Source organism: Chlamydotis macqueenii, chromosome Z (genome assembly GCF_036417535.1).
Source record: "Chlamydotis macqueenii isolate bChlMac1 chromosome Z, bChlMac1.mat, whole genome shotgun sequence".
NCBI classification, from domain to species: domain Eukaryota; kingdom Metazoa; phylum Chordata; class Aves; order Otidiformes; family Otididae; genus Chlamydotis; species Chlamydotis macqueenii.
Window position 1 is genome coordinate 10,021,844 of NC_141593.1, and position 21,796 is coordinate 10,043,639.

Here is a 21,796-nt window from a genome sequence, read left to right on the forward strand (position 1 = left end):
ACTGCACCAATGCACATCCCTGGGTGCAGGCTGGCATCTTTGTAGCCCTGTCCTGCTCAGGGTCACCCTGGCAGAGACTTTACTTATTTTTTAGCCAACGATTTTGGGCTGTTCCTCTCGGATGAAGACCCAAAGAAAGGGATCTGGCTGGAAGCTGGGAAGGCTCTGGACTACTACATGCTTCGCAATGGGGTAAGCATCCATCCCGCATCCTTCCAGCTGGTACCTGCCTTGGCTCTGTGGTTGGATGTGCCTGTGGTATGGAGCTGGTGTGGGTGCCTGCCCTGCTGCCTTGCATTTGGCCTCACAGCACCCCACACCCCACCCCCTACAATTGCCCCAGGGCAGGGAGCTGTTAGTGTGATGGTGGGATGTGGGTGCCCTGCGCCGGTGCTACTGCTGGGAGCTGTGCTGTACTGTGCCCACAGGACACCATGGAGTACAAGAAGAAGCAGCGGCCCCTGAAGATCCGCATGCTGGATGGGACAGTGAAAACGGTGATGGTGGACGACTCCAAAACTGTCACGGACATGCTCATGACAATCTGTGCCCGAATCGGTGAGAGGAGGGGGCAGCAGCAGGGAGGAGGAAGGGAGGTAGGGAGAGATGGCAGCGTCTGTGGGAGAACTCAGGAAGTGGCAGCAGCTCTGCGGTGGATGGCCTGGCAGTGGGGATGCCCAAGGGATGCGTGGTCATGGAGAGGGGACACTACTCTGCATCCCTGCATTGCTCCAGGCTTTGTATTTGGCAGCAGTGTGGTGCTGAGCTTGATCCTCTGCTCTCTTGCAGGCATCACTAACTACGATGAGTACTCGCTTGTTCGGGAAATTATGGAAGAGAAGAAGGAAGAGGTTACTGGCACCCTCAAGAAAGACAAGACCCTGCTGCGAGATGAGAAGAAGATGGAGAAGCTCAAGCAGAAGTTGCACACGGATGATGAGCGTACGTAGCTGCATGTGCTGGGGACAGGGTCAGCCCATGCCGAGGGCAGCGGGGAGGGGAGCAGGGACCCCTGCAATGGGAAGACTTAATGCAGGGAGGTGACAGTGGAGAGGACTGTGATGAGGGGACATGTGCCCACACTCCCTGGAGTGTGTCCTACTTGGAGGCCCAGGGAAGAGGAGTGAGAGCTGAGATACACCAGATAGACATGGTTTCTTGCTCTGTGTGAGCAGCCCCAGGGCCGGGACCGACCCTGCCTGGGTGCTTGTGCCTGCTCATGCCCTGGCGTTGCTTACAGTGAATTGGCTGGACCACGGCCGGACCCTGCGTGAGCAAGGCATTGATGACAACGAAACGCTGCTGCTGCGACGCAAGTTCTTCTACTCCGACCAGAACGTGGACTCACGAGATCCTGTGCAGCTCAACTTGCTCTACGTGCAGGTACACCTCCCCAGAGCGCCTAGCTCCACTGTCCCATGGCAGCCTCCTACCAAGGCTGGTGGCTGAGGGTTTTTGGAACCACCACGGGGGGTGAACTTCAAGATGCCCAGTTATCTACTGGGTAAGAGCCAACGCTGGCAATCCCAGCTCTGCCCTCTGTGTACTTCGGAGCTCCCCAGGAGATCCTGTGTCTCCTCCGCCTGGAAGGAACCATCCTGAAGTCCTGCTGGTGTTCCTCTCCCAGGCATGGTGATGGTCCCTGTAGGGGACAGGCTGCCCCCGGATCCTCATCTTTTTCATGGCCACTTCTTTTTTGTCTGAAAAACAGGTCCTGCCCAGTGAGGAGGGAAGCAGTGGCAGAGCTGCATAGCTACTCAGCCCATGGCGATGTCTTCTCTTTCCACACAGGCTCGCGATGACATCCTTAACGGTTCCCACCCTGTCTCCTTCGACAAAGCCTGCGAGTTTGCCGGCTACCAGTGCCAGATCCAGTTCGGGCCGCACAATGAACAGAAGCACAAGCCAGGCTTTCTGGAGTGAGTATCACAGGGAGCCCCAGGTGGTTTGAGCAGGTTGGCAGCCCTCAGCACCACACCAGTACATGGGACACCAGAGGTGCAGTTGCCTCTGATGCAACCCCTCTCCTTGCAGCACGTTCCCAAGTGTAGAGATCCACACCAGCTGCAAGTAATGTCATCTGCCCATTCTCCTCCCTCTGGCACCCCCCAGGGCAGCTCTAATGGCGGAGATCCCAGCCCACTGTACGGTCTCCCCTCATACTGCATAAAGAGATGCATCCTCAGCACCTCCACCCCACTCTCAGCAAGGCGGCTGCTGGTACAGCTTTCCTTACTGCAGCAACTTCTGCCACATCATTCCTGCTCACAAAAACTCCCAGCCCATGCCCTGGCAGGGGTTTGTCCGAGGGTCTGAGTTGGGCCTCTTTGCACGCAAAGACAAATGCTGGCTTCGGGCTCTGCTACTAACAGCTGGCTTGGCTGTCTCTTGGCAGACTCAAGGATTTCCTGCCCAAGGAGTACATCAAGCAGAAAGGGGAGCGCAAGATCTTCATGGTACGTACAGGGCGGGTGTTGAGACCTGGGCTTCTTGTTCCTCCTTGCCAAAGGCTGAGACTGCTCTTGTCTCTGGAGGCAGCACATAGGAGCTTGGCAGGTGAGAAGGAGGAGCAGGAAGTTGTAGGTTGGCAGACAAGGCAACTCCTGAGGTCCCAGAGGTCACAGGGATGCTGTAGCAGGGGTAGGGGATGCTAGTGCAGAGGGGAGAGGCTGGAAAGGCTGTGACAGTGCAATGGTGGCAAAGCCAGGGCACTGTGAAGCTAGCGTGATGTTCTCTCTTTGCTGTTGCAGGCTCACAAGAACTGTGGGGACATGAGCGAGATAGAGGCCAAAGTTCGCTACGTGAAACTTGCCCGTTCTCTCAAGACCTACGGGGTCTCCTTCTTCTTGGTTAAGGTAGAGCAGTGGCTCACCCCAGTCCCACCTCTCAGCAGCCAAAATTCCTCTTCTCCAGCATCTGCCCATCTGTCATGTCTCCAGCTGCTACCCCTCAATCCATGTTGGTGGAGTTTTCCCTGTATCTTCATTGTCCATCTCTCCTTGCCTTTCCCTGTGCACTGCCTTCCCACTTCTTGGTTCATGCTTTTTCTCATTTTCAAGCCTCTTGCAATGGTTGTGGCCACCAGAAAGTGTGGCCTTTGGGATGTTTGGTAGACACAGCAGGCCTCAGAGGTCTCTGCTTGGACGGGTCCATCCTGAGGACAGCTTGTAACCCCTCTATTGCGGCCCGCAGGAGAAGATGAAGGGGAAGAACAAGCTGGTGCCGCGGCTGCTGGGGATCACCAAAGAGTGTGTGATGCGTGTGGACGAGAAGACCAAGGAAGTGATCCAGGAGTGGAGCCTGACCAACATCAAGCGTTGGGCAGCCTCGCCCAAGAGCTTCACCCTGGTAGGGACCAACCCTGGTCCTCCACTCCCCCTCCCCAACAGTGCCCCCATGGGGTGCAGGTCTCATGCTGATCCTCTCTTGAGTGTTGCCCTGTGGTGGGACAGCCTTGCCCTCATCTGGTGACTCTCCTGGCTGCTGTTTTGGAGGCCGGAACTTGGGTGCTTAGCACATACCAAAGGGGCTCAGGATGGCTGCCAGTGCCCTGCTCCAGTGCTACCCTGTGCCCTGCCATTGCAGGATTTTGGAGATTACCAGGATGGTTACTACTCTGTGCAGACGACAGAGGGGGAGCAGATTGCCCAGCTGATTGCCGGCTATATCGACATCATCCTCAAAAAGGTGAGACTGTGCTGAGAAGGGCACTGACAACTGGCTCCTCTCCACCTCCAGTGCCAGGTGCCACTTCCAGCTGCCTCCAGACAGCCTTTGGTACGTGGTGCTGCTGGGGGAGCTGGAGGCAGGGCAGCGGGATCTTGTAGCCTCAGTACGGTGCCTGGGCTGCAGGAGGAGGGGAAGGTCGGGACGTGTGTGCTAGCTGACGCATTTTCTATTTCCCTCCACAGAAAAAGAGCAAAGACCACTTTGGACTGGAGGGGGATGAGGAGTCCACCATGCTGGAAGACTCTGTGTCTCCGAAGAAGTAAGTCCTCCAGGAGCCAAGATAGCTGCCAAGCGGAAGTTGAATGGACAGCAGGCTCCAGCCAAGCTTCCAGGACAGCATGTCTGGAGGAAGAGCTAGCAGTCCTTCAGTGGCAGCACTCCCAAAGAGCCTAGTTCCGGGGCTGTGGGTATCCTTTGACCTGGTATTTCTCCCTGTTTCAGGTCAACTGTCTTGCAGCAGCAGTTTAACCGTGTAGGCAAGGCAGAGCTGGGCTCGGTAGCCCTGCCAGCCATCATGCGGACAGGGGCTGGAGGGCCAGAAAACTTCCAGGTGGGCACAATGCCACAGCCTCAGCTGCAAATCACCAGTGGCCAGATGCACCGAGGGCACATGCCTCCCCTGGTAAGCTCTCCCTGTGCCCACTGTAGGCCACAGACTCCAAAGGGTGCCCATGGGGCTCATGTAGACCCACCCATTTGGGTGTATGGCCAGGTGTTGGCTTGCCGTGAAGAGCAGGGGCTTTGTGCTGCTGACTTTGTGTGTTTGCTGGCCTGGCTGAGCTGACGTCCTCTCGCATCTGCTCTGCAAACTTGAGCTACACCCTGGCATTTTCCCCTGACCAGCAGCCACAGCCTCACCTTCAGGTTGAGCTGTCTCGAGCTGCTGTGTCCAGCCAGTCCCACTAGTGCTGTGGTTTGCAGCAGAGCCCTGTGCCTGGCTTTGATGCCCCCCATGCACTGTGCCGGAGAAGTGCTTGGAAAAGGTCACAGGGAGGCTATTTTCTTTGGCCCAAATCAGTCTGCTGTGAGACTTGCTGTAAAAACCTTGTGGGGTCCCACTACATCTGCTCCCCGCTCCCCGAGAGCTGGTTAACTGTAAGACTTCTTTGTGCCCACGGTGGGACGGGGTATTTCCCACTAAGAGGTGCAGAGGAGAGACCCCTTTTTTGCTAGGTGCACCCCTATTTGTGGAGGCACCTACCTAGAGCCCTGTCATCAACAGCACATTACACCATGTTGTGGGGTGGAGGGGCGTGTGAGCCAAATATTTAAGCTTGGATTTCGAGCCACCGGCATACCTCAATCTGTCCCTGTGTTGCAGACTTCAGCCCAGCAAGCCCTGACAGGCACTATCAACTCGAGCATGCAGGCTGTGCACGCAGCCCAGGCCACACTGGATGACTTCGAGACCTTGCCACCCCTCGGGCAGGATGCTGTGAGTGCCGGGTGAAGGCAGGATGCTGCAGGGGGGACCTCGCTGGAGGTTGTTGGCTGGGCAGGGTGAGGCTGACTGCATTCCCAAGAGAGGTGTCAGCAGCTCCTGGGAAGATCTGCTGCCTGCAAAGGGATGGGGTTGTATCCTACTCTAGGGGCAGGAGTGAAGAGAACACTTGGTCATGTTGCTTGGGCAGGATGGGGTGGGGAGTTTCGGGTGCTCACCGTTCTTCCTTCCTTCTTCTCTGTCCCCTCTTTCCTGGATCTCTGTGTGAGCATGAATGCAGCTACCCGCCACCTCCACCACCGGGTCCTGACCCTGTTCTCCCCATTTCAGGCATCCAAAGCTTGGCGCAAAAACAAGATGGATGAGTCAAAGCATGAGATCCACTCCCAAGTGGATGCTATCACTGCTGGCACAGCCTCAGTGGTCAACCTCACTGCAGGTATGTGGAGGTTTGGAGGAGAGGGACGCCCTGTCTCTGGAGGAGGCTTGGTCTCTCTTGTCTGACTGAAGGTTGTTGCTTCTGTCCTCCATCAGAGACTGGAGGAACCAGCTTGCCCCAGCTAGAGCTAAATCAACCCTGACTGCTGCTAACATGCCTGTGGAGCCAGCCATGCCCCTGCCTTTAGATCCCTGCCTGTGCCTAGCCCAGTCCTTCTTCCCAGTCCTTGGCTGACTGGCCATTGTCTGGACCAGGAGCATGTTGTCCAGTCCCTGCCATAACTCTGAACTCAGCTATGGCATAGTGCCGCCCTCCTTCCCCAGGCTCTCCTGCCCAAATTCAGCTCATACAACCACCTTTCAGGTGTAGGAGCCAGAGAATCTCTTCCCAGCTCCCAGGAAGGAGAACCACATCAGTGACAGGTGTGAGGATGCTCTTGGAGCATCACTTGAAGCGCATCCCATCCTGACTCATCTCCTCCCTGTGCAGGGGATCCAGCGGACACGGACTACACTGCTGTGGGCTGCGCCGTCACCACCATCTCTTCCAACCTGACGGAGATGTCCAAGGGCGTGAAGCTGCTGGCTGCGCTGATGGAGGATGAGGGAGGGAACGGGCGACAGCTTCTGCAGGCAGCCAAAAACCTAGCGAGTGCTGTCTCGGACCTGCTGAAAACAGCACAACCTGCCAGTGCTGAGGTGGGAGCAGGAGGGGCTGTGGGGCTGGGAGGCAGGTGGAAGCCAAGGGGAGTCATCAGGAGAAGTTTTAGGGCTTCCTCAAGAGCACAGTGTTGATTTTGCCTCATTCCTCACAGCCTCGCCAGAATCTCCTGCAGGCTGCTGGCCTCGTGGGCCAGACCAGTGGAGAGCTGCTGCAGCAGATCGGGGAGAGCGACACCGACCCGCGCTTCCAGGTGAGTGCACCCAGTAGCAGCCAGGGACACCTGCTACCTAAAACTATTGACCTTTGCACAGGACCTGGCTGGAGGGCTCCAGGCCAAAGCTTGGCCAGTCCGCAGCTGTGACTTTGCTGAGGGAAGGGACAGACCGTTGTCCATCTCTGTCGCTAGAGCCACTGTAATATAATGCCTCTTATTTCGTGGATTCCTGTGTAGATCGCAGAAAGCCGGCGTGCTTGGATCCTGCCTGCCTCTGACCCGAAGACGGTAAAACGGGGCTGTAGGCATGGCTTGGTGGTCCCTGCCCTCTCCATCACGAGGGGTGCTCCTCTGGGAACTGAACTCTTTGGAGAAGGGCTCTTGTCAAAAATCTGCTTTTCTGGTGATCAGCTCTCAGAAGTCCATGCACTCGGGTCGCGACTCCCCTCCCTGGCAGCTCCCCTTGGCTCCTGCTTGCTACTCCCTGCCTGTGGGAGCTGCCTGTCCCTGTCAGAGACCCAGAGGGGCTGGAGCCTGGTGGGGTAGTTTATTTTGGCTGAGATGACTTCCAGCCAGTTTGTTTTCCCATGACTGCTCCTTCCAGCACAAGGGAGGTAAGCATACCGCTCTGGGGAGGAACATTCAGCCACAGTATAGACCGAAACAGACTCCAGAAAGAAGGGGTTTCTATTTGTGGCAGCCACACAACCTCAACACAAGCAGAAAAGCCTGGACAGAGAGCCAAGGGGAGCAGAAAAGCTAGCTCCAGGGCAGGAAGCCATGCTTGACCAGGCAGCAGTGCCAGGACAGGCCAGCCCCAAGGGGTGGATTTAAGGACCTGGAAGATAATTTGCACACGTGCAGCGGGATGCTGTGCCCTGCAGCTGCCAGACCCGAGTGTATCTACTTCCCTCCTTGGACTTGGATGCTGTGGTGTGGGGACTCTGAAGCTGGGTGCACACACTCTCTGGTCTTTCCTCCTGTCTGGAAAGGTGGTGGGTTGCAACGGGAGTAGTCTTGGCTTGCGGGAGGCAAGTGGATGCTGTGACATTTTTGGCTTAGTGGCCGGAGATTTAGTTGTTGTGGTGTGCGGGGTCACTTGCTGCAAGCACGCACATGGCAGAAGAATTGCAGGTGCATAAGGCACAGCGTGCTACCCTGTGTACCGCGGTCTTTGCCCCAAGCATTTGCTGCCTAGTGCTGGTGGTGTCAGTTCGTACTGGCAGCGTGCTGTGGGAGCTAATCCTGGTGGCTGTGGTGTGCCACCAGGTCTGGTGCACTGCAGGGAAGCCGTTTGTTGTGTGCTTGTCATTGCCTGTTATGTGCTGGCAGGGCAGCCCTGTGCCTTCCCTGCTGCCCCAGGGGAGAGGAGGCTGGTTGCTGGTACCTCTCCTTTAGCCCCAGGAATGACAGCAGCGATGTAGTTTGTCACTAATGAAGCAGAAAATAGCTAGCGTGCCTGCCGTACAGGTGACCAGTGTGGGCAGCACCTCCCACTCGCCTCTTGCTGGTGGAGTGAGCCTGTGGGCAGGCTGGTGCCCCCAGTGTGACTGGCATTGGGCCAGAGGGGTTTATCTTTTTTTTTTTTGCTGTTTGGCTTTGCATTCTGTGCAAAGTGCCGTGGCGGTGCCTTGCAGCAGGTTGCCACTGTGGTACTATCAGGGACTTGCCGTGGGTTGTTGCTTGGGGAGTGGGCAGTGAGCCGATCGCGAGTGTTGGGGTGATGCTGAGTTGTTACCTGAGCTGCTCCAGGCAGTGTTCATGGTGGTGCTGCGGTGCAGACTGCGGCTCAAGGCCAGGTTGCAGCCTCACCGCCAGCTGTAGCACACAGTACAGATGGGATCAAAGTGTTGCCAGCCACTCCAGGTGTTCAGTGCTGCCAGTGCTGGGACAGAGTGGATGAAAGGCCCCTGAGAGCTCATGTTTCCCTGCTGAGTATTTCACAAGAGCCCTGCAGGCTGCTGCCGGTGCTCCCACTGCTGTCATTCCTGCACTGACCCTCTCCGTTCCCCCCAGGACATGCTCATGCAGCTGGCGAAGGCAGTGGCCAGTGCTGCCGCAGCGCTGGTGCTCAAAGCCAAGAATGTGGCTCAGAAAACGGAGGATGCGGCACTGCAGACGCAGGTGATCGCAGCTGCCACCCAATGTGCCCTGTCCACCTCCCAGCTGGTGGCCTGCACCAAGGTAAGCAGCAAGGTTAACCCTTGCCTCAGCATGGCTGCCAGCATCCCAGGCTCATGGCCTCCACGGCCAGGTTGTAGCTGTGTCAGGACTATACGTCCTCAGGTGGGATGTTAGGGGTCTGGGTCCAGAAGAGTGAGCTGCCTGGCGCTGCAGTTCCTACCACTGTGCCAAAGCACTGAATATCCTCTGGAGGAGTAGAAGTTGGGAACAGCTGTCCCTGCACAGCTCCTACAAGGAGCCCACCACACTTGCTGCCCAGCCTTTCTTCTCCCTTCAGGTAGTTGCTCCCACAATCAGCTCGCCGGTCTGCCAGGAGCAGCTGATCGAGGCTGGCAAGTTGGTAGCCAAGTCGGCAGAGGGCTGTGTAGAGGCCTCAAAGGCAGCCACCAACGATGACCAGCTCCTGAAGCAGGTGGGAGTGGCAGCCACGGCCGTCACCCAGGCCCTGAACGACCTGCTGCAACACATCAAGCAGCACGCCTTGGGCGGACAGCCCATCGGGCGCTACGACCAGGCCACTGACACCATCCTCAATGTCACTGAGAACATATTCAGCTCCATGGGCGATGCTGGTGAGAGTGGCTGATGGCACCCAGGGTAGAGCACAGTGGATGGGGAGATACTGGGGGGGCCGTGGGACTTGCTAACGGGCCACCCTTCATTTCTATCCCAGGGGAAATGGTGCGTCAGGCTCGTATTCTGGCCCAGGCCACCTCTGACCTCGTCAATGCCATCAAAGCCGATGCGGAGGGAGAGACAGACCTGGAGAACTCACGCAAGCTGCTGAGTGCAGCCAAGATCCTGGCTGATGCCACCGCCAAGATGGTAGAGGCTGCAAAGGTCAGTGGCATGGGGGAGGATGGACACTGTCTTTGACCCCCAGCCTCATCCAGGACCATCAGCTAGTGCTGGGGAGGGGATGAGCATCCCCTGAGTGTGGGAGTGGTTCCAGAGCAAGGAAGGTCCCGCACTGAGCCAGGGACCTGTGCGATGGAGTTGGGCTCCTCCTGGAGCTATGGGTGGTAGCAGAGCATCCAGACTGCCTTGTGGGGGACTCCCTGGCATCAGGCCAGAGCACAGCTACTGCTTCACAAGGATGAGGGACCCTGCGGTCCCTGCAAGGTGCAATGAGTTTCTTGCTTTGTCCAGGGAGCTGCAGCCCACCCAGACAGTGAGGAGCAGCAGCAGCGGCTGCGCGAGGCAGCAGAGGGGCTCCGCATGGCAACCAACGCCGCAGCCCAGAACGCCATCAAGAAGAAGCTCGTGCACAAGCTGGAGGTGAGACGCCGGGCAAGGGGCCACAGAGAGCAAGCAGGCACAGTCAGCAAATGAGACCTGACCAGGAGCCCCTGCATCCCTGCACTTCCCAGAGGGATAAAGTCCTTTTCATGTACAGTGTCCATGCTGCATCCTGCAGAGACCTCCTCACTGCTCCCTTCCCTTATGTGCGCCATGTTGCTTTGGGACACTGGGCATCAAGGGTGTTGGGGATACTCTAGTGACGCAGATGGAGGCACCAGGGAAGTTTAGGGGGAGCTGGGCCCCAGTGTGTGGCAGGGAGGCTCTGGGCAGACTGCCCCACCACCAGTGCTAACCCGTGCCTCCTTCTGCCAGCATGCAGCCAAGCAAGCCGCTGCCTCCGCCACCCAGACCATCGCTGCGGCACAGCACGCCGCCTCCTCCAACAAGAACCCTGCCGCGCAGCAGCAGCTGGTGCAGAGCTGCAAGGTAAGGGCCTGGCCTGATCCTGGCATCTCCTGCACCACCTCTCTTCTCCTGTCAGCCATACTGGAGCTTTGTGCTCAGGCGCAGTGGGCAGGCAGGACCTTGGGGTCCTTGGGAGCCAATCTTTTGATCACTGGTCCTGGATTAGATCCATCTCCTCCCAGCCAAGCTTTTCCAGTGACCCTCCTCTCTGGCAGGTGGTGGCAGAGCAGATCCCGATGCTGGTGCAGGGCGTACGAGGAAGCCAGTCCCAGCCGGACAGCCCCAGCGCCCAGCTGGCTCTCATTGCTGCCAGCCAGAACTTCCTGCAGGTACCCACACTGCCTGGAGCCTCCCACACCAGCTCTGGCAACTGTGCCTGGCCTTCCTAAGATACAGGGAAACCTGCTGCATATGGGCAGCAGAGATGCTGCATGTTCGTCCCCTTCTCACTGCTTTTTCTTTTGGCCTGGCAGCCTGGTGGGAAGATGGTAGCTGCAGCCAAGGCCACCGTCCCTACCATCACGGACCAAGCCTCCGCGATGCAGCTCAGCCAGTGTGCCAAGAACTTGGCTGCAGCTCTAGCTGAGCTCCGCACGGCTGCCCAGAAGGTAAGAAGCTATGTCCCGTCCTGCAGCAGTACGCCAGTTGTGCAGAGCATGGGGGAACCATGGGGACAGCCCGGTGGCAGGTCATGGTCTCTGCTGCATCAGGGTGGGCTCAGCGATCGCCTCACCCCACTCACCTTCACTTCTCCCCCATCACAGGCTCAGGAGGCATGTGGACCCCTGGAGATAGACTCTGCGCTGAGCTTGGTGCAGAGCCTGGAGAGGGACTTACAGGAAGCCAAGGCAGCTGCCCGCGATGGCAAGCTCAAGCCTCTTCCAGGAGAGACGGTGAGGGCGTGGGGAAGGGCAGTGCAGGGTGATGCAGGGTGGACGCTGAAGCAGGGGAGCTGCCAGAAGATGCAGCCCACCAGTATGTCTCAACTCATCCATTTACAGATGGAGAAGTGTGCTCAGGATCTGGGGAGCAGCACAAAAGCCGTCAGCTCTGCCATCGCTCACCTCCTGGGAGAAGTGGCCCAGGGCAATGAGAACTACACAGGTACTGGCTTCTGTGCTGGGGCTACGAGAGGGAAGGGGGCCGTGCTGGCAGCCACTGACCTCTCCATCCCCGCAGGGATCGCTGCCCGAGAGGTGGCCCAAGCCCTGCGCTCACTCAGCCAGGCCGCCCGCGGCGTGGCGGCCAGCACCCCCGACCCACAAGCACAGAGCGCCATGCTGGAGTGTGCCAGCGATGTCATGGATAAAGCCAACAACCTCATTGAGGAGGCACGGAAAGCAGTAGCCAAGCCTGGTGACCCAGAAAGCCAGCAGCGCCTGGCCCAGGTGGGGAAATCGGGCGTCCTGGTGCCCACTGCCAGCCCATGGGAAGGATTTGGAGTTAGCTGGAGGGTGACGACTGCTCTTCGCTTCTCCGCAGGTGGCCAAGGCTGTGTCACAGGCCCTGAGCCGCTGTGTCAACTGCCTGCCAGGGCAGCGGGACGTGGACGCTGCCATCCGCATGGTGGGAGAGGCCAGCAAGAGGCTGCTTGCGGATTCGGTGAGCTGAGCTGGGATGAGAGGGGAAGGGGGAAGCTTTGTAGGGATGCAAGCCAGTCTGTCAGCACTGGGTTCCAGTCTAGTGCGTCACTAAGCACATGCCAGATATTCATCATTCATCTCTGTCCTCCTTGCTGCCTCTCCTAACCCTTCTTACTGCCTCCAGTTCCCTCCCAGCACCAAGAGCTTCCAGGAGGCGCAGAGCCAGCTGAACCGGGCAGCTGCAGGGCTCAACCAGTCCGCCAACGAGCTGGTGCAGGCGTCGCGTGGCACCCCTCAAGACCTGGCCAGGTCCTCTGGCAAATTTGGGCAGGATTTCAATGAGTTCCTGCAGGCAGGAGTGGAGATGGCCAGCCAGTCCCCGGTGAGAGCAAATGCCTGTTGGGGGATCCTGGGTACAGTGGGAGGTTTGGGGTGCCTGGGAAGGTGTCTGACAGCAAGCAGGGTAGCTAGGCAACGGTGATTAGGGTGGCTGTGGCCAGCGCAGCTGGTGAGATGAGATCTGGGCCTGTGCAAAACCCCAGCAGCAGGGAGAAAGTGGCTTGGGTTGGTTCAGCCGCCATATCCTTGCTGTTGGTGGACGAGTTAGGTGAAGGGAACCGGCTCAGCTTGCAAACCAGCAGAGAAGACTCGGGCTGGGCGTGGAGCTTGGAAACCTGCTGCAGGTAACTCTTCTTGGCTCCTTGCAGAATAAGGAAGACCAGGCACAGGTGGTGTCAAACTTGAAGAGCATCTCCATGTCCTCCAGCAAGCTGCTGCTGGCTGCAAAGGCGCTCTCTGCTGACCCCGCAGCCCCCAACCTCAAGAATCAGCTGGCGGCAGCAGCACGGTAGGAGGAACCATTCCCTGTAAGGTGTTTGCTGTAGCAGTGGGGCCGGGTGGCAGAGCTGGCGTTGATCTGTGAGTCTTTCTCGTCTGTCCCTGTCAGGGCTGTGACTGACAGCATTAACCAGCTGATCACCATGTGCACCCAGCAGGCGCCAGGCCAGAAGGAGTGCGACAACGCCCTGCGGGAGCTGGAGGTGAGAAGCCGCATTTTGATGAGGCAGTGGAGGGGCTGAGATGCCTGGGTGCTGAGGTGGTGGGGAACGGGGAGCTGCACCTCACTATGAAGGGCAGGAGGGAGCAAAGAGGAGGTGCAAGGGAGTGCGTGGATCCTTCCCGTGGACATGACATTTGTGTCCCTACAGACAGTGAAGGAGCTGTTGGAGAACCCCACCCAGACTGTCAATGACATGTCCTACTTCAACTGCCTTGACAGTGTCATGGAGAACTCCAAGGTGAGCCCTGAGCTGGAGGTGGAGGTTTGGGGAAGGATGTGGGGGTTGGGAAGGATATGGGAGCAAAGGGAAGGTGGTTTGTCCCTTTTTGTTGAGGCACGGTGAGCTGGGAGCATGGTGTGGGAGCGGGAGGTGGTCTGTAACCAGTGCATGTTGTGTCCTACAGGTGCTGGGTGAGTCCATGGCTGGCATCTCCCAGAATGCAAAGAACAGCAAACTGCCTGAGTTCGGTGACTCCATCAGTGCCGCCTCCAAAGCTCTCTGCGGGCTGACGGAGGCAGCTGCCCAGGTGAGACACGCATGGTCCCAGCCCTGAGTATTACCCCCGGTGCATATTTGCCATACGCATCTCTCCCCTGCCCCTCAAAGCCTGTTTCTGTGGTATGGTGCTGCCAGCCTCCTCCGCAGCCCATGCCTGCTCTGAACCTCTCCCCTGTGCATGAGCTCTCACCACCTCTCTCATGCTTTTAGGCTGCCTATCTTGTGGGGGTCTCAGACCCCAACAGCCAGGCTGGACAGCAGGGTTTGGTAGACCCCACTCAGTTTGCCCGAGCTAACCAAGCTATCCAGATGGCCTGCCAGAACCTGGTGGACCCTGCCTGCACCCAGTCCCAGGTGAGTTCTGAGCTGGAGCACCATTACGGGTATTTTCTTGCACAAAACAGAGTGTGAAGCTAATTGGAAAAGCTATGTCCCAAGACTTGGCCACAACTGTGGCTTCTGTCTCATCACATCCCGTCAGCTGTACTGGGAACCAGGTTGCAGCTTTGATGCAATGATGACACTCCATGTGGCGGGGGCTGTATGGGCATGCAGGACCTTGGTGATCCTTCTTAGGTTCCAAGAAGGATGTCTGTGCTCACTGGTGCCCCACGTGGGGCTGGTAGGAAGGGAGAGCTGCAGGGATGGGGAGTTGTGCTGGATCCTGCCTCACCTTGCTCTTCCCCACAGGTGCTGTCGGCAGCCACCATTGTAGCAAAGCACACCTCAGCCCTGTGCAACACGTGCCGTGTGGCCTCCTCCTGCACTGCTAACCCTGTAGCCAAGCGCCAGTTCGTCCAGTCAGCCAAGGAGGTGGCCAACAGCACAGCCAATCTGGTGAAGACCATCAAGGTGTGGTCTCCCTGCCAGGGTGCTGTGGTGGGGATGGGATCTGGGGCATGGTCAGGATGGGATAACTGCTCCTGGTCTCTCCACACCAGGTTCTGGATAGCGAGTTCAACGAGGAGAACCGGGAACGGTGCCGTGCCACCACCGCTCCTCTCATAGAAGCTGTGGATAACCTGACAGCCTTCGCCTCCAACCCAGAGTTTGCTACCGTTCCTGCCCAGATCAGCCCAGAGGTGGGATGCCGCAGGGGCTGGGAGGCTGTGGCTTGGCTGTGAATGGGGGCTGCTGAAGGGTAGGGAGGAGCTGTGCCTCCTCCTGAACTTGAGATGGAGCCCCAGTGTGGGAGAGCCCCTAGTGCCTTGGGAGGGTGTGATGGGAAGGTGGCAGCAAGCCTTGGGCTTTGAGGGGCTGCTCCGTGGTGAGGGTCATGGGAGGGGTTATCTTCCCAGGCACAATCCCTTGCATGCATCACGGATCCATCATCTACTCACACAGGGGCGCAGGGCCATGGAGCCCATTGTCTCTTCGGCCAAGACCATGCTGGAGAGCTCTGCTGGCCTCATCCAGACTGCCCGCTCTCTGGCTGTAAACCCCAAGGACCCACCGCAGTGGTCGGTGCTGGCTGGCCACTCTCGCACTGTTTCAGACTCCATCAAGAAGCTGATCACCAACATGAGGTGAGACGAGTCCTGCCCCCTTGGCCATGACCCTGTCCCAGCTGGAAGATGCCCTTGCTCTGAGCAAGCATCCCTGCAGATGTTTTGGCTCAGTTTCTCCTTGGCCACTTCCAGTGGGGGGAGGCAAGGGATGGGACAGAAGATGCTGTCGCTTTTGTCCCGCGCGGGAGCTGCTCCTCCGGCCCTGGCATGGGTTGATCAGGCATGCTGGCATGCGTTCCTGGCTCTATAACGCTGGGTTGCCCCAAAGCCCAGGAGAGGGGTCCTGCCCCTCACTGCCACCAGCCGAGGCTGGGGCTGAAGCATAGTGTAGCACCTACCAATGCTACGCCATCACACAGAGACAAAGCTCCAGGACAACGGGAGTGTGATGAGGCCATCGAAGTCCTGAACAGATGCATGCGGGAGGTGGATCAGGCGTCCCTTGCTGCCATCAGCCAGCAGCTGGCCCCCCGAGAAGATATCTCCCAGGAGGTGGGTCAGGGATGCACAAGCTTAACAGAGGCAGGCGTCCTTCCCCACGGCTCCCAGCAGCACGTGGTGACTCCAACCCTGCTGCAGCCTCACACGACGCCCTCTCTTTGCAACAGGCTTTGCACAACCAGATGATCACAGCTGTCCAGGAAATCAGCAACCTGATTGAGCCTGTGGCCAGCGCGGCACGGGCTGAGGCCTCGCAGCTGGGACACAAGGTAACACGGGGATGGAGAGCTGCTGACGAGGTGTTCAGTGTGCATGGAGGAGCTCCTGGTGGGAGGAGAGGCACGAGGCAGCCGGGCCTGGAAGGTGCTGATGCTGATGCTGCTCTTCCCTAGGTGTCCCAGATGGCTCAGTACTTTGAGCCACTCATTATGGCAGCTATTGGCGCTGCTTCCAAAACACCCAACCACCAGCAGCAGATGAACCTCCTGGACCAGACCAAAACGCTGGCTGAGTCTGCTTTGCAGATGCTGTACACAGCCAAGGAGGCTGGTGGGAATCCCAAGGTGAGCAGGAGGGGCACATGTCAGTGGCACGCTCCTCTTCGCATGTGAGTGCTGCATGGTGCGCACTTGTGTGCCAGACATGGAAACTTAGGGTAAAGGTGCAGCATCCCTGTCAGGAGGGGAGCCACTGCCCACCTTCCCTCACTCTGGCTCATCCTTGCAGCAAGCTGCACACACCCAGGAGGCTCTGGAGGAGGCCGTGCAGATGATGAAGGAAGCAGTGGAAGACCTGACCACCACCCTGAATGAGGCAGCCAGCGCTGCAGGTGTCGTCGGGGGCATGGTGGACTCCATCACCCAGGCCATCAACCAGGTGAGGGAAGCATTGAAAGGACCTGGCCAGGGCTGGGGGTGGGAGACAGGAAGAGTCAAAGTCAAATTCTGCAAGGTCTTTGAGCTGGAGCTGGAGCCAGAATCTCCTGTTGGTCTCTTGCAGCTGGACGAGGGGCCAGTGGGCGAGCCAGAGGGGACCTTTGTGGACTACCAGACCACAATGGTGAAGACAGCCAAGGCCATCGCAGTGACTGTGCAGGAGATGGTAAGTGCAGCAAGTCTGTCACTGTAGAAGGCACAGGCAGGTGACGGCCCTCCTTGCTTGCCTGTCCCAGTGTAGGGTCCCTCCAAATCCTGCTCTTCTTCCATCGACAGGTCACCAAATCCACCACCAACCCAGATGAGCTGGGCACACTGGCCAACCAGCTCACCAACGACTATGGACAGCTGGCACAAGAGGCCAAGCCGGCTGCGCTCACTGCTGAGAACGAGGAGGTACGAGTGTGGGGGGAGAGTACTGGAGTCTGCTGTGGGACAGAGCAGGGTCTGCCAGCATGTGAGAGCACAGGACAAGGACACTGAAACCTCCCGTCAGAGCTGGGGGCAGGCAGCATTCAGACCTCCCCTGCTACACAATGTGGAAATATGGAGCGAAGATGTCTTTCCTTTTTCCCCCTCCTGAGTGGGAGGACTGGGAGAGAGAAGCTGGGTGGGGGTAGCTGGCATTTCCCAGAGAGTATCATGGGTGTGGGGCTTAGTTCCCTGCTGGCTCTCTCACACATGTGTTCCTCTCCAGATCGGCTCCCACATCAAGCGCCGAGTGCAGGAGCTGGGTCACGGCTGTGCTGCCCTGGTCACTAAGGCTGGAGCCCTGCAGTGCAGCCCCAGTGATGCCTACACCAAGAAGGAGCTGATAGAGAGTGCACGCAAGGTTTCTGAGAAGGTAAGTGGTCCAGAGAGAGGGGAGACAGCATGGCGGGTGGGAGGGATGCTGGATTGAGCCATGTGCGCTTGGAGCCACCATGCTAGGTTCTCCCTGGTCCTGTTGGGCTCTGCTGGTTCTCTCAGCCACACTCACCCTGCCCAGCTGATAGGTGGAGGACTGATCCCCCTCTCCAGGCACTGTCACAGCAGCTGGTGCAGTGATGGGTGAGTGTGACATCCAGGTGCTGCCTGCTGATGTGCTGATGATGGCCTGCCAGGGCAGACTGACCTACACACTAGTAGTGGCCGAGGCCTCTCCACATCGGCTCTTGCAGTGGTGGACACACCATTTGCTGTGCCTTCAGCCAAGCCTGCACTTCATGCTGAGTGATTGATCTCCCCTTCATCTTTTGCTGCTGTGTCCTGTCCATCAGTCAATCTAAAGAAGATATTTCTGAATAATAGATGAAAACATGGCTAAAGAACTCTAGTGAGTAAGGCAGGGATAGAGCAGCAATGCTTTGTAAGCAAGAGTACAAAAGCAAAATACGTGTTCATAGTGCCTGACATGTGGCTGCACACTGAAGACCTCCTGCAGGTCCTTCCTTTCCAAGATTGCTTTCCATCAGGAAACAACTTCTCCTATGAGTGCTTGTCCAAGTACAGAAATTGAGTTTAGCAGCTAAAGAAGGAATGAGCTATGATGTTGTGATGCCCATCATGCAAACCTTATTCATTTGGAAACTAGCGGAGTCCACCCAGTATCTCCTGGACCCCCAAACACAATAGGTACTGGGTAAAAATAAATAAATAGAAGCTAAGAAGGGGTGTCCAGACCACATGATTCCCAGTTCCCCTCCTTAGTGTGAAGCAGTGCCATCCAGGGAGGTGTTGGAGGATGTGTGCGATGGGGCTTGCTTGAACCTGCTCTGCCTCGTACCCTGCAGGTGTCTCATGTGCTGGCAGCCCTGCAGGCTGGGAACCGTGGGACGCAAGCCTGCATCACAGCAGCCAGCGCTGTCTCTGGCATCATTGCTGACCTCGACACCACCATCATGTTTGCCACGGCAGGAACCCTCAACCGGGAGAATTCGGAAACCTTCGCTGACCACAGGTACCTGGGCACCTTGTCTGGCCTCTACTCAGCCAGAGATGAGGGGTCAGACTGTGTCCTGTTGTCTCCCATCTTTCTGAGCTTTCTGAGCTCCTGTCTTTCTGACCAGCTCCAAGGAGAGCTACAAGTTCAGGTCACACTGACTCTGTTTCCCCTTCAGCTCGTACACACAGAAAGGAGGGTCCACAATCTCTCTACACCCCAAAGACGATACGTGTCTGTAGAAGGCTGTGTCCTCTCTGACTCTCTTTTTCTCCCCAGGGAGGGCATTTTAAAGACAGCCAAGGCACTGGTGGAGGACACCAAGGTGCTGGTGCAGAACGCCACGGCCAGCCAGGAGAAACTAGCCCAGGCTGCCCAGTCCTCCGTGTCCACCATCACCCGCCTGGCAGAGGTGGTGAAGCTGGGTGCCGCCAGTCTGGGATCTGAAGACCCAGAGACTCAGGTGAGATGGAGTGTGTAGGCTGCTCGTAGGTTGCTTGAAGGGGCTGAGGATTGAAGGGGCTATGGGGTGCTCCGGGCTGGAACCCCCTATGTTGTGGCTTGTGTTGGTTGTGCTGTGTACTGTATACATGTATACTCTGTGTCCTGGAGTGCCCAAATTTCCTGTAGGCCACAACAGCCCCAGCCAGAGTCTGACTGTAGCCAAGCCATTGTCCTGGTCTTGCTCTCCCCAGGTAGTCCTGATCAATGCTGTGAAGGATGTGGCCAAGGCACTTGGGGATCTGATCGGTGCCACCAAGGCTGCTGCTGGCAAAGCTGGGGATGATCCTGCAGTCTACCAACTGAAGAACTCTGCCAAGGTCTGAGATGGGTTTGATGGAAGGAGAGGATAGGGCAGGGGGCACTGGAGAACGAGCAGAGGGGCTTCTCTGCCTGTCTAGGGGCAGGAGGACAACTGGGAGGCAGACAGGGCAACGTCGGGGAGGAAGGGGCACATAAAAGGTGGAGCACAACATGCGGAAGAGGCATTGGTGGGGGAACAAGATGAGGTGGTGTGAGTGGAGTTTTGGACCAAACCACGAGGGAGGGGCAAATGCCAGCAGCAACCCAGAGCTTGAGTGGGGCTTCACCGGGCTCTCTTCTCCCTTCCACAGGTGATGGTGACGAATGTCACTTCCTTGCTGAAGACAGTGAAGGCTGTTGAGGATGAGGCCACGAAGGGGACGCGGGCACTGGAGGCCACAATAGAGCACATACGCCAAGAGCTGGCAGTGAGTACAGCTGCAGTGCTGTAGCTGCTAGCCCTCCTGCTGGCTGCCCCATGCCTCACTGCTACCTTTCGCCTTGCAGGTCTTCTCCTCCCCTGTGCCTCCCGCCAAGGTCTCCACCCCGGAGGACTTCATCCGTATGACGAAAGGCATCACGATGGCCACGGCCAAAGCGGTGGCTGCTGGCAACTCATGTCGGCAGGAGGATGTTATCGCCACGGCGAACCTGAGCCGCCGTGCCATTGCGGATATGCTTCGTGCTTGCAAGGTGGGATGGGCAGGGGATGTGGGTCTAGCAAGGATTTTGGGGAGCTGTGCATGCCAGCAGGGATGTTGCTGGGTGTGAATTGAGGCTTCCCTCTTTCCGGCTTTCAGGAAGCTGCCTACCACCCAGAGGTGAGCGGGGATGTGCGGCAGCGGGCACTGCGCTTTGGCAAGGAGTGCGCCGATGGCTACCTGGAGCTGCTGGAGCACGTCCTGGTGGTAAGTGTCCCCACTTCGGTTCCCAGGGTGGGCAGAGGCCGCCTGTGGATGCCAGGGTGCTCCCCAAATCCCCAAGGTCCTCTGGGTACTACACCTCCTGCTGAGGTCTTTGCACAGCCCCTTTCACGGCCTGCAAAGTGGCTGAGCCCCTGCTGTGGAAGCAGATGTCAGAGAGATGAACAGGCTCTGAAGAAAGGTATTTGGCTAACAACAGACAGAGATTAACTGACCGTAAACAGACAGACGTTGGAAATTCGACAACACAGAAGCAAAATCCTGAAGGAGGTTCAAGTAAAAGTGGTGGGTGTAAGAGAGAGCTTGTTAAGCTCACAGCAGAGTGGGAGACGGGCAGTGCCCATGATAGAAGAGGTGATGACTGCGAGCACCAGCTGCACCCTTTTGATTTAGTCTTCCTCTGTGGCTGTTTTGATTAGCTGTCCTATAAAATAAGTGTCATTTACAAGAAGCAAATTAAGACCATAGGGCGGTAGAAAGGATCCAGTGAGGTCCTTCCAGCAGTTAGCATTCTTGGCAAGATCATGAAGGTGGAGTTGAGGGCACTGGAGGGATGCACAGACGCAGCCTGTGGAGCTGTAAGAGCCCTCGAACCGGAGTCAGGACAAAGATTAAGGGTGAGTCAGCTCTCCAGCAAGGTTTCACTAAGCTGGTTAGGAGGGCTTGGTGAGAGTGTGCCGCTCAGGTTCACCAGATACAAGGCAGTGGAGCTCAAACTGTGGTTTCCTGCAGGGAAAACCCCTTTAGGCAGAGGGTAACCAGCACTGGCAGCACAAACATGAGGTGCGCAGGAACCGACGGCTAGAAATTGAAGCTGGGTGAAGGGGAAGTCAAAGGGTTGTTTTATCCAAAGGAGCTAACCACTGGGGTACAGTTCCAAGGGGAGCAGTGAGTTTTCTGTCCTCTGCATTTAGATCAAATGTCTGTCTGGGAGATGCTTTAGCCACACGTAAGTCATGGCAGCCAAGGCTGGAGTGCTGAGGGGAAATTCTCTGGCTGACCTGTTGTTAACAGATGATTGGGCTAATGACTTAGTGTGGCAGTGCCCGAGGTCAGCCTGCTTGTGGGAACATGTATTTTGGGTGTAACCATCCAGCTGCCCTGTGAGGTCCCTTGAATATCATCCATTGGTACATCCTATGAAATCTTCACTAGGGGTATTTCTTAGTAACCTCATAGCCTCCAGAGTGCCTTCATCTCCAGAAGGAGACCGTTTAGCAGTTTTAAACACGATGTCAGAGCAGATAGCAGACTTAGTAATGTGGCCGTTTAGTCTGGATATGCTTACGAGAGCAAAACAGCCATCGCTGTGTGCCATCAGCTTCAGGGACTCTGAGCCATGTGCAGCTCCGGTGACTTTGCTGGAGTGGCCCCACACAAGTCAGGATAAAGCCATGACCCCTGCAGTCTTTGCAGCACTCTTGTCCGTGAAGGCAGGAACAAAGCACATGGGTCATGTTTATCAGAGGGCAGCAGGTTCCTGGAAAGCCACGAGCAGGAAGAACATAGGAGAATGGGAGAGGAGATGGTGGATGCAATGCTGCCTCACTCCCCGGCAGCAGCAAGTCCATTGCTGTGCACTGGGTGCTCATGGGAACCAATGCCTTGCACAGAGCGTGAGCAAGCACGATTAGGGTTCAAGAAAGAGCGTTATTTGACGTGGGATGGAAAATGTGGCTTCCGGCAGAGGAGTGGGAAAGCCTGCATATTTCACTGGGGAGGGGAAGGAATGTGAATCTCCACAG

The 21,796-nt window shown here is 57.4% G+C and overlaps 1 protein-coding gene across 3 annotated transcripts in view; it reads left to right on the top strand.

Moving 5' to 3' along the window:
• TLN1 (talin 1) overlaps positions 1-21,796 on the top strand; it is a 35,372-nt gene that overhangs the window by 8,125 nt on the left and 5,451 nt on the right. For 2 of the 3 annotated variants that reach the window (XM_086769880.1, XM_086769879.1), the window contains exons 3-51: positions 95-192; positions 429-558; positions 790-942; positions 1,241-1,383; positions 1,792-1,919; positions 2,396-2,456; positions 2,751-2,855; positions 3,193-3,348; positions 3,586-3,687; positions 3,912-3,988; positions 4,171-4,351; positions 5,051-5,164; positions 5,501-5,609; positions 6,099-6,307; positions 6,424-6,522; positions 6,724-6,774; positions 8,503-8,670; positions 8,948-9,242; positions 9,344-9,510; positions 9,820-9,948; positions 10,285-10,398; positions 10,593-10,706; positions 10,851-10,985; positions 11,142-11,270; positions 11,379-11,481; positions 11,557-11,765; positions 11,860-11,979; positions 12,145-12,342; positions 12,668-12,807; positions 12,907-13,000; positions 13,169-13,258; positions 13,425-13,547; positions 13,730-13,873; positions 14,210-14,371; positions 14,461-14,601; positions 14,864-15,045; positions 15,387-15,519; positions 15,636-15,737; positions 15,861-16,031; positions 16,195-16,344; positions 16,468-16,569; positions 16,680-16,799; positions 17,101-17,247; positions 18,176-18,342; positions 18,604-18,787; positions 19,020-19,145; positions 19,440-19,556; positions 19,636-19,821; positions 19,929-20,036. In XM_086769880.1, the coding sequence (XP_086626006.1) occupies positions 95-192; positions 429-558; positions 790-942; positions 1,241-1,383; positions 1,792-1,919; positions 2,396-2,456; positions 2,751-2,855; positions 3,193-3,348; positions 3,586-3,687; positions 3,912-3,988; positions 4,171-4,351; positions 5,051-5,164; positions 5,501-5,609; positions 6,099-6,307; positions 6,424-6,522; positions 6,724-6,774; positions 8,503-8,670; positions 8,948-9,242; positions 9,344-9,510; positions 9,820-9,948; positions 10,285-10,398; positions 10,593-10,706; positions 10,851-10,985; positions 11,142-11,270; positions 11,379-11,481; positions 11,557-11,765; positions 11,860-11,979; positions 12,145-12,342; positions 12,668-12,807; positions 12,907-13,000; positions 13,169-13,258; positions 13,425-13,547; positions 13,730-13,873; positions 14,210-14,371; positions 14,461-14,601; positions 14,864-15,045; positions 15,387-15,519; positions 15,636-15,737; positions 15,861-16,031; positions 16,195-16,344; positions 16,468-16,569; positions 16,680-16,799; positions 17,101-17,247; positions 18,176-18,342; positions 18,604-18,787; positions 19,020-19,145; positions 19,440-19,556; positions 19,636-19,821; positions 19,929-20,036 (6,686 nt within the window). The remainder of the gene's footprint in view (positions 1-94; positions 193-428; positions 559-789; positions 943-1,240; positions 1,384-1,791; positions 1,920-2,395; positions 2,457-2,750; positions 2,856-3,192; positions 3,349-3,585; positions 3,688-3,911; positions 3,989-4,170; positions 4,352-5,050; positions 5,165-5,500; positions 5,610-6,098; positions 6,308-6,423; positions 6,523-6,723; positions 6,775-8,502; positions 8,671-8,947; positions 9,243-9,343; positions 9,511-9,819; positions 9,949-10,284; positions 10,399-10,592; positions 10,707-10,850; positions 10,986-11,141; positions 11,271-11,378; positions 11,482-11,556; positions 11,766-11,859; positions 11,980-12,144; positions 12,343-12,667; positions 12,808-12,906; positions 13,001-13,168; positions 13,259-13,424; positions 13,548-13,729; positions 13,874-14,209; positions 14,372-14,460; positions 14,602-14,863; positions 15,046-15,386; positions 15,520-15,635; positions 15,738-15,860; positions 16,032-16,194; positions 16,345-16,467; positions 16,570-16,679; positions 16,800-17,100; positions 17,248-18,175; positions 18,343-18,603; positions 18,788-19,019; positions 19,146-19,439; positions 19,557-19,635; positions 19,822-19,928; positions 20,037-21,796) is intronic. The other variant, XM_086769881.1, reaches the window with a different exon arrangement.